Here is a 14,903-nt window from a genome sequence, read left to right on the forward strand (position 1 = left end):
ATTTATAAATGAAAAAAAAAATGCATTTCTGACCATATGAAGATTTTCTATACAAAATGTAATACTTTTGTTGTACTTTGGTACATCTTACATATTACCAAAACAACCATTTTGTTATTCTGTGAAACTGCCCCCAAGCTAAATCCATGCTTGCCATTTGATCACATCCATTGCCTTTCTTAACAGATGGAAGCTATTTCCTCCTGTCCACTGATGCCACCTGGTGGCAGTTTGCTTTGTGCAAGTGCTTTTTTATAGCTGCTTAAATGGCTGTTGATGAATATCACAGTTGAATCTCTAGCAGCTGGTTAATTCTCATTTCTCTTCTACATTTTATTTAAAAGTTCCCATTTTTGAATGACCATCTATAAGCAACCCTTTCAAACACTGCACTAGGGAGGTTTGGAAATATTTTGAAAGCTCCAATTGCATTGGAAAACTTATAATTTACGAACTTACCACACTACTCATGCTATGACTGTTCTTGCATTGAATGACAAGTTAATATAACATGTTCATTTAGAGCTATTGATGGCACATTTATTTTGATGAATTCAGTCCCAAAGGGATAACTTAACTTTGATTTACTGATAGAGAGTTTAACATGGAAACCTTGTCATTTCTCAAAATTTGGGAATAGCAGTTTTGGATAACTGCAGTTTAAAGGTCTCATTCCTGCTAATGTTAATTGGTTACATTAACTCTACAGGAATGTCTTCTGTCTTCTGTTGAGTGAAGCAGCAGACAAAAAAACTCTGCCATTTAGTGTCTTAAGACATCATCAAATTATATTGCTGTATTTGTCCTTAAAATTTTTATGTAATTATTGTATTCAAGTGGTCAGATTTTTGTACATATGTTTAAAACGGAATATTAAAATACGTAAAATAATTTAAATTCTGAACTGGATAAAATCCATTATAATTTAGAAAATATAACCTCGACATAAGAGATTGCATTGACTTAGAAGACCAAGAAGGCATGTACATGAGAAAACAGCTCCACACGACCAGGCATATCCTGTTAGAAACCTTAGCCATTTGAGTGCCTGACCCCAAAAGAAATGACTGGCCTCACAGGATATGTTAGGGGTTAGAGGTTATTCTCAACTCGTAGAACATGTCGAAGAGTCGAACAAAGAAGACACGTCTGATTGAAGTCCTATGGTCACCCTGGGGTCAAAAGCAAAACTAGCGCAGAAATGTATTTTGTAATAGTGAATTACTTCACGATCAAAATTCTAAACTGAAATAGCCTATTTTCATGCAAAGTCAATTTCCTTGCACAGATACGACTTAGACTATACAGTTCAGCAGCTAGTCCTCCCATTTGATGCGGAAGAGTTTTAAAAAATATATTCCCTTGATAAATGGAAAGTTTAATGGTTGTCATAAATATTCTTCCATTCATTCTAATTTTGGAAGGTGCATTTTGTGAGTTAAGAAACAGCTTCCAAGACACATATGTAAAAAGAATGAGCAAAGGGCACAATCGAACATTAAAGGGTTAACAATGGCAACTTACACACATTACCTTGTAACTGGCTGGTACAGATGCTAGTACTTGATAGAAAATCATTTGTAAATTGGACAGAAAAATCAATTACTTTGAATTTTTAACCAAATCTATAGTGAGCTGAACAAGTTAAAACTCTGGCTTGCCATGAGATGTATCATACTCAAGTACTAGAAATTTGATCAACCATTGAAATAGGAAACTATTTAGTTTCTCTGAGAGGTCCCTGTAGTGTTTAAAATATTCACTTTTTTCCTCTCTGCATTTTATGTCTCAACAGCATTGTCACATGACCATCACAGCAAAACTCAGCTTTGTCCTCATTTGACATTGAGACACAGACACGTACAGCAAAGGTTACAGGAGGAATCTTCGCCATTTTGTTCTACATCGGTCAAGGACGTAGGCCACTGCTGACTGTCATCCGAGCTGAGATCATTTAATTTAGCACAAATTCAGGAGCAAATCTGGGGCCATTCGACAGGATGTACTTTCTCGGTCATTTGAATATTCTGGTATAATGCATTTAATTGAGGCACACCTTAAAAAACAAACACTGCCCATATTTTGGACTTAAACTGCAGCTTAAATTTATAACAATAATGTGTAATTGTTTCTGTGGGAGCATTTAAAATGAAGGAACGTATTTTGCAACATCAAAAATAATTTGGAATCTTAAAAAGCAGTAAAAATATCATAGTATTACTCTTTGTCTTGGCTCTTCCTATTTAGTCCTCCCTCCCCCCATATCACACATCATTGCCTAACAAAGCTGCCAGGAGAGCTGGTTACTGCTCATAGACCAGGTTGTTTCACCAGTCGAATTTTCTTTCTCTCGTTGTGGCTAAGAATTTACATTCGCCCTATTGCGAAATGCATACTTTGTACTAAATGTTGTGCAGCCGTTAATAACAGAAACTAACTGCAATAATAGGTTATTTGCCCGATTGCTTGAGGGGCAACTGATTAAGTCATGTAAATATAAGCAAAATATTTATGGGCAGGAGTGGAATAAAATTTATGGGCTCAGTGCTTTGCACTGCTGCCTCATCGCCATGGAACTGGGTTCAATTCCTGCCTCTTGTCTATAATGTTTTTTGCACATCCTCCTCTGTGTCTGAGTGGGTTACTCCGGTTCCCTCCCACAGTCCAAAGATGTGTGAGTTAGGTGGATTGGCTGTGCTCAATTGTCCCTTAGTGTCAGGGGGATTAGCGGGGTAATTACGTGGCATTACGGGGATAGGGATTGGATGGGATTGTTTGTTGGTGCAGGCTCAATGGGCCATATGTCCTTCTTCGGCACTGTAGGGTTTCTATGAAAATATTGCAGATGCTAGAAACCTAACATAACAAAAATATACTGGAAATAGTCAGCAAGTGAGCATTTCCAGTTCTTCAATCATGTGACAATCCAATTTTTGTGAATGGTCAAATCATGTAAACAAAAGCAAAACACCAGATGTCAGAAATCTGAAATAACAAAATAAATCTGGAAATATTCAGCATTTCTGTTGTTGTCCAAATCATGTGTCATCTTTACTGGTATTAGTCAGTGACTATTTTATATGCACAAAATTGCAAATGATTATTTAAATTTATTGTCATGCCTGATAAGTTTACATTTTGCTTGAGAGGAGGGATAGATAGCATTTACAAATTGGACAAAACTAAATGTCAAAATATGCAAATAAATCAAATAACATGAAAATATTTTTTAAAAGTCATGTCAATAGCCCAAAAATTCAAGTAATAAAATTACTGTAATCTAAATAATTTTGCAGTGGTGGTATTGTCGCTGGAGTAGTAATCCAGAGGCCCAGAGTAATGTTCTGGGGTCCCATGTTCAAATCCCACCACAGCCAATGGTGAAATCAACACAATTCAATAAAAAAGTTTGGAATTAAAACCACATATGACCATGAAATCATTGTCAATTGTCACAAAAACCCATCTGGTTCACTAATGTCCTTAAGGGAAGGAAATCTACTGTCCATACTTGGCCTGGCCTACGTGTGACAGCAATGTGGTGATCCTAAAATGCCCTCTGAAATGGTCTAGCAAGCCATTCAGTTCAAGGACAATTAGGGATGGGCAATTAACCCTCCCATCCCATGGCTGAGTTAAAGATAATCAAAATTACTATGTGTTTTTAGGAGCTTTACTGATGATTATATTCTACAAATTCTAGAAATTATTAGATTTGTGGTGGCTAAATAATTCAAATTCCAGTTTTATTGTATAGAATTACAGGATTTTCACAAACATTTTAGAAATTAAACTCTGCTTTTTTAGCAGTGAACATCTCAAACTAGCAACTTAGCCTACAATCAAACCATACTAACACAGCGCTGATTCCAATTTCTAAATTAGCTTTATTTTAGTATTTCTTACAGTCAGAATCATTAATTATTTAGATAAAAAACAGTTTTATTATTTTAGTTCTGGTAGCTACACAACAGAGGGATCAGCAATCAATGCCCAAAAAGCTGACAATATTAAAGAATTGTAAATATAATTAGTTGTTTGGTAGCACAGAATTTGAATAGTGCTGTAAAGGACAAGTTCTTTTATTGAAGCTTTTCATCTTACACTCATCAGGATAATTCACCAAAATACCAATGTCAGGGGAAGCAACATGTTTATACTGTATGAGAAGAGATTACTCACTGGTAGAAACATTCACATGGAGAATGCACCAGTTGATGGTGACTGACAGTTAACTGCCAAGCATTGTTTGAAATTTAAACCAAGCAGCTCGCCTCTGATTAGTTTTGTCCAATTTGTAAATGCTACCTATCCCTCCCCTCAAGCAAAATGTAAACTTATCAGGCATGACAAGAAATTTAAATAATCATTTGCAACATTGTGCATATAAGAACATAAGGACATAAGAAATAGGAGCAGGAGTAGGCCATCTAGCCCTTCGAGCCTGCCCTGCCATTCAGTAAGAGCATGGCTGATCTGAAGTGGATCAGTTCCACTTTCCCGCCCTCTCCCCATAACCCTTAATCCCCTTGCCTATCAAAAACCTATCTACCCGTGTCTTAAATATATTTAGCAAGGCAGCCTCCACCACTTCAACGGGCAGAGAATTCCAGAGATTCACCACCCTTTGAGTGAAGAAGTTCCTCCTCAACTCCGTTCTAAACTGCCCCCCCACTTATCTTGCAGCTGTGCCCTCTAGTCCTACTGTCCTTTCTGAGCGGGAAGAGCCTCTCCACCTCTTTCCTATCCATCCCATTCATCATCTTGTACATCTCAATGAGATCTCCCCTCATCCTTCTAAACTCTAACGAGCACAAGCCTAGTTTATTCAGTCTCTCTTCATAGCTCAACCCCCTCAACTCCGGTATCAAAAATAGTCACTGATTAATGCCAGTAAAGATGACACATGATTTGGTCAAAACATTGCTGTGAGGAATGAACGAGTGAATAGGTGTCATTCATTTTGTTTAGCTGAAATAGGTGCAGTCTGTGTACATGCTCTTTCTCTCTGAAACCTGCAGGATAACAGCTAGCCGAATCAGATCATTTCACGGTGTATATCACAAACTCATGAATGGGCCTAAGGCCTTTTAGCTCTGAAAATTGCCTACTCTACCCCAGATTATCCTGGAAGGTCAAGGTATCTCAAAGGCTTGAGCAATGGATGAAGCTAGATATTGCATGCAGTAGGAACACAAGTGATAAAAGATCATCAAACCAAAAAGACATTCTGCCCAACACAAAAGTGAATAATGTGGCATATGAATTTCAGTGCTTTTGTGATGCTAAGTATATAGGTCGTATGTCCCAAAGGCAAATGAATCATATCAAACTACATGCCTCTTCCACTGTTCACAACAAGCAAGATACAGACCTCACCCAACTAGCCCTTGCTTGTAAAATACAAACACAGTGCCCAATATTTGATTCTGTGGTTAGGCAATATTTGAAAAATAATCCTCAGTGTGCTAAGAATTACACTGACAATCATTTTAAGATGATCAATCGGGCTCACAGTGTAACACATTCACATGATCTGGAAGCTACATATATTAATACACAAGGCCCTCTGCTTTGCAGACAGAAAGAGCATGTACACACATTGAGTCTTTTTCAGCTAAACAGAATAAATGACAGCCATTTACTAGTTCATTCCTGGGGACAATACCCTGGCCAGTGAGAGTTAAATTGCCTGATTGAAATTTCAAACAATGACTTGCAGTTAACTGACAATCATCTTCAACCAATGCATTCTGCATGGCAAAACCTTATCAGAGTTCACTTGTTTATCAATCAGCACTCTCTTCTCATATAGTATAAATGTATGGTTTCCCCTAAGTTTAGTATTCTTCTGAATTGTCCTGATGAGTGCAAGATGAAAGGCCTTGACAAAAAAGTCTCTTTTGTCATCAGTAAATATAATTTTGAATACAAGTTAAATAGTTAAATATTTCTATCTAATGAAATGGTACTTGATAAAGTGCAAGTGTTAGCAACAGTATTTAGCAAAGCTTTTAATGTATGAAGTGGCAAATGGAAAATACTTCCATAAAACATATGAAATTCTTACTGTTTCTAGGGTATTTAATACTTCTGCCCTCAGTTATTTTATAATCTTTGTCAAAGGAAGTTCTCTCGATAGTGCTAACATTCCTGCAAGAGGGAAGATGCAATAATACCTCCCCGTACAGATCAGGAAATTTTTTTGACAATGTTTTGTGTGGGGAAATAAAATCAATGTTAAACAAAAAGGCCAAGAGCAGAAGTAAGTAGCTTCCAAAAACCCAATTAGAAGAAAAATGGAAATATATTTATGACTATGGTCAACCATTCCTATCAACACCACAGAGTTCCATGCAAAATTAATTAGGAGACTGTCGAAGGAAAATACAGCTTTCTATTTACAGAATACCTTTGCCAGGGCATTCCAAAACACACTTAGTCTATTAATTATTTCTGAAGCGTAGTCACTGTTGTATTGTAGGAAAATGCAGATGCTGATCTGTGCGTAGCCAGCTCCCATAACCAACAATGAAATAACGATTATAATAAAAGGAAAACACTGTGGAAGCTGGAAACCTGGAAGAAGAACAGAAGATGTTGGGAAAACTCAGCTTGCCCTGGCAGCATCTGAGGAGAGAGAAACAGAGTCAACATTTCAAGTCCAATATGACTACTTTGGAACTGGAGAGAAGTAATTCCAAAGACATCTTTGCCATTCAATCCCTCCAGCCCTTCAAACTAGCCCCGACCTAATCTTTTGCTCCACCTGCCCCTTCCTCATTTATCAACTGCGTAAAACCTATCACATTTCTACCTCTCTTAAACTTGAAACATTAACTTTGTTTCTCTTTCCACAGTTGCTGCCTTTTCTCAGCATTTTCTGTTATTATTCTACGTTAAGTAAATTACTAGATCATTTGTTTGTTAAATAGCTAACCTTGCATCTCTTATCAAAGAAAGAACATTACCAAGTACTGTAGAATGCCCTCTTAAATGAGAACTTACAGTTATACTGAACCCTTCAGGTACCCAAGACATCCGAAAAGAAGTCCAAAAATCAACAGATTACTTTTGAAGTAAAGATGTGTTGTTGTTATGCAAGAAAGTTCAGCCATCAATTTGCAAACATTAGGCAAGGCTAAACAATAGCTAGCTAACAGACAACCAATTTTTCATACAACGTTGATGGCTACGATGGTTCAATATGCTGGAGCAATGGTGCTCTAATGTATTGAGTCTTGGTGCACTTTAACCTTTCCTGCTCCAATATACTGCATGTTGGAGAACTGTGCAGAGCTTTACACCTGTACTTATCCAGTTAGAAACTTCCCAACCCTATTCATGTACAAAGCAGATTGCAAGAAAAGGCTAGTACTACTCTATGGGTAGGGATGGGAAAGCCCAGGCAGAAATGACCCTGCCACTCAAGGCTATGGGCCAAGCGTTGGTAGATGGGATTAGGTGAGAGGTCAGGTGTTTCAAACCTGTCAGTAAAGACTGGATGGGCTGAATTCTGCACTGAATGATTCTATTAAGTATGTACAGAGCAAGGAAATGTGTGAAATCGGAAAATCTGAAGTAAAACTGAAAATGCTGGCAATACACCAGATAGAGAGATGTGGGCCAAATGTGAGCAATTGGGACTAGCTTATTGGCAAAAATTGGGCAGTATGGACAAGGTAGGCCGAAGGGCCCGTTTCCATGCTGTAAACCTCTATGACTCTATGACCCATCAATTCTAGCATATCCTGACAGATGTTTGCTCTCTGAAGTGTTAACACACACTTCTCATTTTAAGATGCTACTTACCTCCAGCATTTACTGTTTCTGCTTCAGTCGCAGAACATCATTTTGTTGTGCAAGGTGGGATCATAAATGGGTCTCAACATTCATGTTAAAAAGTTAACAGCAGAAAGAAATGACAAAGAAGGTCTAAGGGGCGGGATTTTACAGCTTCAATCGAGCGAGACTGGAAATTTCTGCCTAAGGTCAACGGATGTACTTTTTAAAAATTTTGTCACACTATTGCACATGGCACAGTATTTTGCAATTACACTGTAATAAAAAGAAGATAACCTACTGGTGCTACAGACCAGGATTTGCCCATTGTATTGCCTGTTTATATAGGTAAGCATGCTGTGTGAGGCACAACAAGAAATTATTTTGAACTATTCTCATTTTCTTTTTGATTTTATCATATTCAATTGCTGTTTTGAATCCTGACCCTATATGTTATACTTCTCACTGTTTGGAAAGCGTCTCCTTTTTTAGATATTGAAAGCTTGACGTTTAAAGTGCAGCTGGAAACAATAATGGGAGAGTTATGGTACTACAGGGAATTGCTTCAGTGAGTTATAGTAACTTAAAACATTAACAATAGGTGCAGGCATCTGCCATTCAGGCTCTGATCTACCTCCACTCCACCTTCATTTGCTTAATTTCTTAATTCTTAATTCCCTTGGTACCCAGAAGTCTAGGTCTTGAATATACTCTACAACTGAGCATGCTCAGCTATCTAGGGCAGAGAATTCCAAACACTTTGAATGAAGAAATCTCCCTTTTCTCAGTGCTAAATGGCTGACATCTTAGGGGGCGATCTTACCAGCTCATCATGAAGGTTGACTGGTGTGGAGAGCTGGTAAGATCGCAGGAGAGGCGGAAAACTGGGTCTGCACCCCATTCTTACCAGCCCTGGATATTCAGCAGGATCAGCCTTGTGCACAGATTTTAATGTTTAAATCTACATTTTAATATAATTAGTGAGCCTGGGACACAATTGCCCAGGTTCACTTGTCTTAACAGCCTCACCGGTGAAAGTCTTCACCGGCAGGGATCATGTATGGTACCCATCAACAGGGCCTTGCCGGTAGGACAGAAACCCCAGGTGGTCATGGGTTGGGGTGGCAGTGTATCTTGCCAACCTGAGACCCTGGCATTGCCAACTTGGCAGTGCCCAGTGGGCATCCTGACACTGCCCATTGGGCACCCAGCAGTGTCAAGAGGTGGGATCATGGTAGGTGTAGGGCCGAAGGGTAGGCAGATGGGTGGGGAAGCTGCACACTCTGCAAGCAGCAATTGGCCAGGGCAGCAATCAACCAGATGGGGAGTGGGGGGAGCAATTGATCAGAGCGGGCATCAGAAAAGTGATCGGCCGGGGTTGAGGGTGGTGGACGATGTCCATGGGGGTGGGGAGAGGGGTAGATCAGCAGGGAAGCCAGCAATTAGAGGGGAGGGGGGGCAGAATGGGCAACATCCGGACAAGGGGAGACTGACAGATTTTCTTTTGTTATGCAGAACAGAGAGATCTGCGCATGAGCAATAGCGCCATCCAGTGTGAGCAGCTGGCTTACAGATGGGTTTAGGCCCTGCCCCCGCCCCCTGCTGGCAGGAAAGAGATTGTGCATCATTTTTTGCACAACGTGGTGTAAGATTTCATTTGTGGCACTGAAAAAACGGATCTGAAAGCCTTTTGTTTTCACATTCATTCGGCACTGAGAATCTTTTTGGTAAAACCGCTCCCTAAGACTGTCAATCGCTGTTCTATATTCCCTAACTAGGGGAGTATTTCTGCAGCATCTATGCTGTCAATTCGCTTGAGAATCTACATACTTCAATTAGATCACCTCTCATTTTTCTAAATTTCAGTCCCTCGAGAAAGCCTAGTCTTCACAATCTCTCCTCATCCCAGCAGACCAGTGAGCCTTTCATAAAATCATAGACTCCCTACAGTCCAGAAGAAGGCCATTCAGCCCATTGAGTCTGCACCGGTAATAATCCCACCCAGGCCCTATTCACGTAACCCCATGTATTTACCCTGCAAATCCCCCTATCTCTAAGGGACAATTTAACATGGCCAATCTACCTGACCTGCACATCTTTGGAGTGTGTGAGGAAACTGGATCGCCCAGAGAAAACTCACGCAGATATGGGAAGAATGTGCAGACTCCACACTGACAGTGACCTGAGGTTGGAATTGAACCTGGATCCCTGGTGCTATGAGGCAGCAGTGCTAATCATGCTGTTGCATGTCCTGGAGGGAAAGTAGGTACTTCCTCCAGTAAAGAGACCAAAAAGGCAAACAGTGCACCAGGTGTGGTCTTACCACTGCCCTGTGCAATTGTAGTAAGACTTCTTTACTCTTATACTCTAATCTCTTCTTTGCAGAGGCTAACATAAGCCAAGATTTTCATTCAGCTCAGATTTGTCAAGTTGGGCGATTTCCTGCCTTGGCAAACCAGACCTTTAAAATGTCCACCATGCGCAGGTCAGGTTTTCAGTCTGAGGGATGGGGATGGGAGGGAGAGCAGTCAGGTGTAGGAGTTGAGACAGCTGACCCTGGCATGAATGTGTAGGCAGCTGGATGCAGAAACAGGCTGACAAGGCCTGCCACTGTGCCCTGGCACCTTGCTCAAATAAAAATTAAGATAAAATGAAAACCATTCCTTCAGCACTCACCACTCAGTCCTCTCAACCCATCCTAACTCCCTATTCCCCATCCATGCCAACTTATGCCAATTTATACCTCCCACCCATCTCCCATGGTACTAATCACACCCTTGTGGCCCCATACTCCCTTTGCCAATCTCACGTTCCTCTAACCACCAACATTGCCCCTATACTCTCTATTCCAACTTAGTGCCAACTCATGCAAACCCATGCAACCCACCCACAACCCTTTGCCTTTATCCCTTCCATCATAATTCACCAAGTATCCCCAAACAGTTCCTTGACAGTTGTGACACTTCCTGGTTGGCTTTGACATTTTCTGATAGCTTTGACAGCTGGACAGCTCCTCAATATTTCCTAGACAATGGTGAGAGCTGGACAGCTCTTTAACAGTTCCTTGACAGCTGTACAGTTCATTGACATTTGGAAAGCTTCGACGGTTCTGATGACATTATGCTTAAGAAGTGCATAACCACGTTCACTTTAAACAATCTCCAAGGGTGTCTTACCTCTTCCAAAGGTGGCCCAGGACTCTATACAAAGGATTGTCTTACCTTTCTACCCAAACACTTTCACCAAGTTCAAAGCTCCTCTTACCTGTTCTAATCTGTACAATCCAGATTCCACAATTCTGTTCTTCCAAAGCCCTCCTTCAGTGGAAGACAGTGGTGATTTCAGTGGCCAGCTTCCTCTGTGAATTGTGTATGTGTGAAACCCAACATGACCCCAGATCCTCCCAAAGATGGGAAATGCCTGGTTTGGGACTTTGAAAGTTTGGCCATTTCTTGGATTTTCACCATGAAGGAGAATCTCTCCATGCTGATGAAAATCTGGGCCATATGATTTGCCTTCCTAATTGTTTGTATGTTACCTGCATTTAACTTTCCATGTTCAATGTACGAGGGCACCCAAGTCTCTCTGAATTCAAATGCTTCCTTGTCTCTCGCCGTTCAAAATGTAATCTGCCTTTTTATTTTTTATATCAAAGTGGATTACTTCATCACATTGTGTTGTATTTGCCATGTTCGTACCCTCTTATCCAACATGTCTATATCCTCTGCAGCTTCTTTGCATTATCCTCATCATTTTCTTTCCCATCTAACAGCATTGTTGGCGAACCTAGGTACATTACACTCAGTCCCCTAATCTAGGTCATTAGGTTGCAAGTAGCAGAGAGGCAAGTTCTGATCTTGTGGTACCCTGCTTGTTACAACATGCCAACCCTTAAATGTCTCCTTTATTTCTACCTTTTTCTGTTCTTGACTTATGTAAGCCAAAATATAAATATTTTACAATATTTCATGGAATTGCATTTTTGACACTTAAGTTTTTATTTAAATAAATCTCAAACAATGTTGAGATTTATAGAGGAACAGAGATGCAAAATTTTCTCAGCCAACATGGTGGCACAATAATTAGCACTGCTGCCTCACAGCGCCAGGGACCCCTGTTCGATTCCTGGCTTATCTGTGTGGAGTCTGCACATTCTCCCGATGTCTGCGTGGATTTCCTCTGGGTGCTCCAGTTTTCTCCCACAGTCTACAAAGATTTGTGGGTTCGGTGGATTGGCTATGCTAAATTGCCGCTTAGTGTCAGGGAAATTAGCAGAGAAAATACATGGGGATAGGGCCTGGAGATTGTGGTTGGTGCAGACTCAATGGGCCGAATGGCCTCCTTCAGCATTATAGGATTCTCTGATCTGGCTAGATTGAACTTTTTTGCTGATCTTATTTCTGCTACTGTTTAGTGCGACTACAGGCTGGTGTTATGCTTTTGATAGTAGAATATCAGTAGACTAGTGGATTATCACATCATGCAGCTTCCTGAATGCCAGTCTTAACAGTGGCGCTTCAAGGATGCATTACTAAAGGAATCCAAGTTTGGTTCAACTACATTTAATATAAAAAAATGCCAGATTTAAGATCTTCCTGTGACAGTGTAAGTTTTGTGTACACAAGTGGAACCTTGCATATTGGTTGACATGGTTACTAATTGGTATCATTTGAACCACTATTTCTCAAATAGGGTGGGAAATGGAGTTAAACCATACTGGCCAGCAAATGGTTCAAAATAGACCAGAAAAAAGTCATTCCATACAAAACCATTTGTATATTAAAATGAAAGAATTGTCAGATTTATAAGAAAAAAAGTTCAGCAATTGCAACCTTTTCAACTCCCAGTCTGTCCACATGAATGGGTATTAAAATAAATGCAATGCAATAGTATAACAATAGTACCATTTATCATCAAGATTACACCAGGACAATCTTAAGGCCTTCTTAGGATGGCTCATCTTCTTGTAGATGTCTGCACCTCACCAGCTTTCTCCCTTTTACTACAGAATTCTTACCAAGGCTACTCATGAAGTAAGACTGTGGTGAAAGTATTAACATTTTACCTGTGCCATTCATTAAGTAACCTGCAGAAAAAAATCTGAGCATTTGTATTTAAGGGCTAATTACCAACAAAGCTGTCTGATTTACAGTAACCATTTTGCTTTCTTGACAGAACTTGAATTGAATTATGGAAATCACTGTACTTGTTGTGTACATCTCTTTGCACAAGCAAAATAAATAGCAGAGCTTATACCGTTCCCACGGATCTGACTGTATTATAATGTGTGTGTGTCTTTTGGAGAGGATTGGGTAGATAGGGAAAGAGGAAAGTAGGTGCTTTTATGAAAAGGCCATAGAAAGGGAAAATGACATTTTTTTGAATTTTAACTGTGCCAGCTACAAAACGGCTACTGTATTTCATGGAAAGAGTTTGAATGATCAATAATTATTGATGCTTACTGCTATCACAGACACTCCAGCTGTGGTGTTGCTAGCTTTGGGGCCTGTGTTGAAGTGTTTCTGTAACTTCCCAGCCACCGATAGTTGATACTCGTTCTCTGGCAACCCATCATCCTGCAAGAGGGGGAAACAAGTAAAAGCAAGGGGAGTTAGCCATGAAAAATATTTTTAAAATAATCTTTGCACTGCTCTGAAAATTTCAAAGTGATATCAGGCTGAAAATAGGAGTAGAGGGACTTGTACTCTTCATCTAAGTAACAAATGTAGAGCTGGAGAATTATATATTTTCCTCATGTCAGCAACAAACATTCCCAGGCTAAGTGTAGGACAGCTGAGTGAAGTACCATATTATTCTGTCCAACAACATCCTGAAAGTGAACACTATGACCCTCTTAGTGTAATATTTCTAATCCTCACTTTGATCATCTTGTAGTCAATTAATGTTAAAATTGGGGCATTGCTTTTTGTGAAGGGGGAATATTTCCTTTTTGTTTCCAACTGGAATTTCATTTGAGATAGGACTGCTCCAGTTAATATTACCCTCAGGACTATACAAGGTTAGCCTTTGGTTTCATCCGTTTGAACTAGATTCACACCCAGTTCTCAGAAGTAAATGGGAACTCGGACACTTCCCGTTGCTTCCAAGATTGTATATTTTAAGACTATCTAATTTAAGCATGAACAGAGGAAGGTGGAAAACCTCAGCGGGTTTGCCAGCATCTATCAGGAGAGAAGCACAGTTAACATTTCGAGTCACATTTTTCTGCTTGCTTTCAATATCTGATTTGTTGCTTTGGAATGATATATATGTTATTAGATTTTCCTGCTTGTAATGGTTTCCTATAACTGTAGGGTACCAGCATTCTTGGAGCCACGTTTCATACAAAATTTCACAATAAAAAAATCCAGATAATGGGGCTATTTTATTGAATTTCAGGGGATATTTCCCTGTTAGTTTTCAAGAATTGAGGCCTGGATAATTCCACTAGGTTGCGCTGGTATTCCAAAATCAGCCAAGCAAGCACAAATGATTTAGGAATTCCAACCACAACTTACATCCAGCGCAATCAACTTCTGGGATCTTTTGTGCAAGTTAAAAACTTATCCTGCCATGAGCTTGCCCCACCCACAAAAGTGGCAATGCCCTCAAATTGAACTAATCACTGCGACACTTTTCCATTAATTGCACCTACTTGTGCTCCTTCGAAGAGGCTGGTTTTCTGCCACCCTTTTTTAGGTGCATCTTTAAAAGAAATTACGTTCTATAATGATGTCCAGTTGCTCTGATTTGTGAATGATTTTACATTTAGTGATGTGCAGATGAATTTGAATAAAATCTTGAACAAAAGTTCACTCCACAAAAATAGCTTTATTTTGTCTGCAATTTGGGCCTGGATTGCCAATTGCACCTAAAATATAAACTCTTGGGCCTATTCTGTAGGACCCATGAAAGATCAATGCAGACTAGGACTTGCAGGCCTCCTTGCAAATATCTGAGAACTGGTGCCAATATTGGGAGCAATGCCCACAGACTGATCGAGCAATAACTCGCACCTTCCAACCAAGCCCCAGGCTCCCCAGTCATCCTTGCTGAGCATTTCTTGCCCTACTACCATGATATACAGTCAGGAGGAAGTGGCTCTGGAACTCCTCAGCATT

The 14,903-nt window shown here is 39.9% G+C and overlaps 1 protein-coding gene across 3 annotated transcripts in view; it reads right to left on the reverse strand.

Annotated features, from left to right (window-relative positions):
- dclk1a (doublecortin-like kinase 1a) overlaps positions 1 to 14,903 on the reverse strand; it is a 314,126-nt gene that overhangs the window by 25,403 nt on the left and 273,820 nt on the right. For all 3 annotated transcript variants that reach the window (XM_080197467.1, XM_080197469.1, XM_080197468.1), the window contains one exon: positions 13,245 to 13,358. In XM_080197467.1, the coding sequence (XP_080053593.1) occupies positions 13,245 to 13,358 (114 nt within the window). The remainder of the gene's footprint in view (positions 1 to 13,244; positions 13,359 to 14,903) is intronic.

This window comes from Carcharhinus amblyrhynchos, chromosome 10, assembly GCF_965287045.1.
Source record: "Carcharhinus amblyrhynchos chromosome 10, sCarAmb.v2.hapA, whole genome shotgun sequence".
In the NCBI taxonomy this organism is placed as follows: Eukaryota; Metazoa; Chordata; class Chondrichthyes; order Carcharhiniformes; family Carcharhinidae; genus Carcharhinus; species Carcharhinus amblyrhynchos.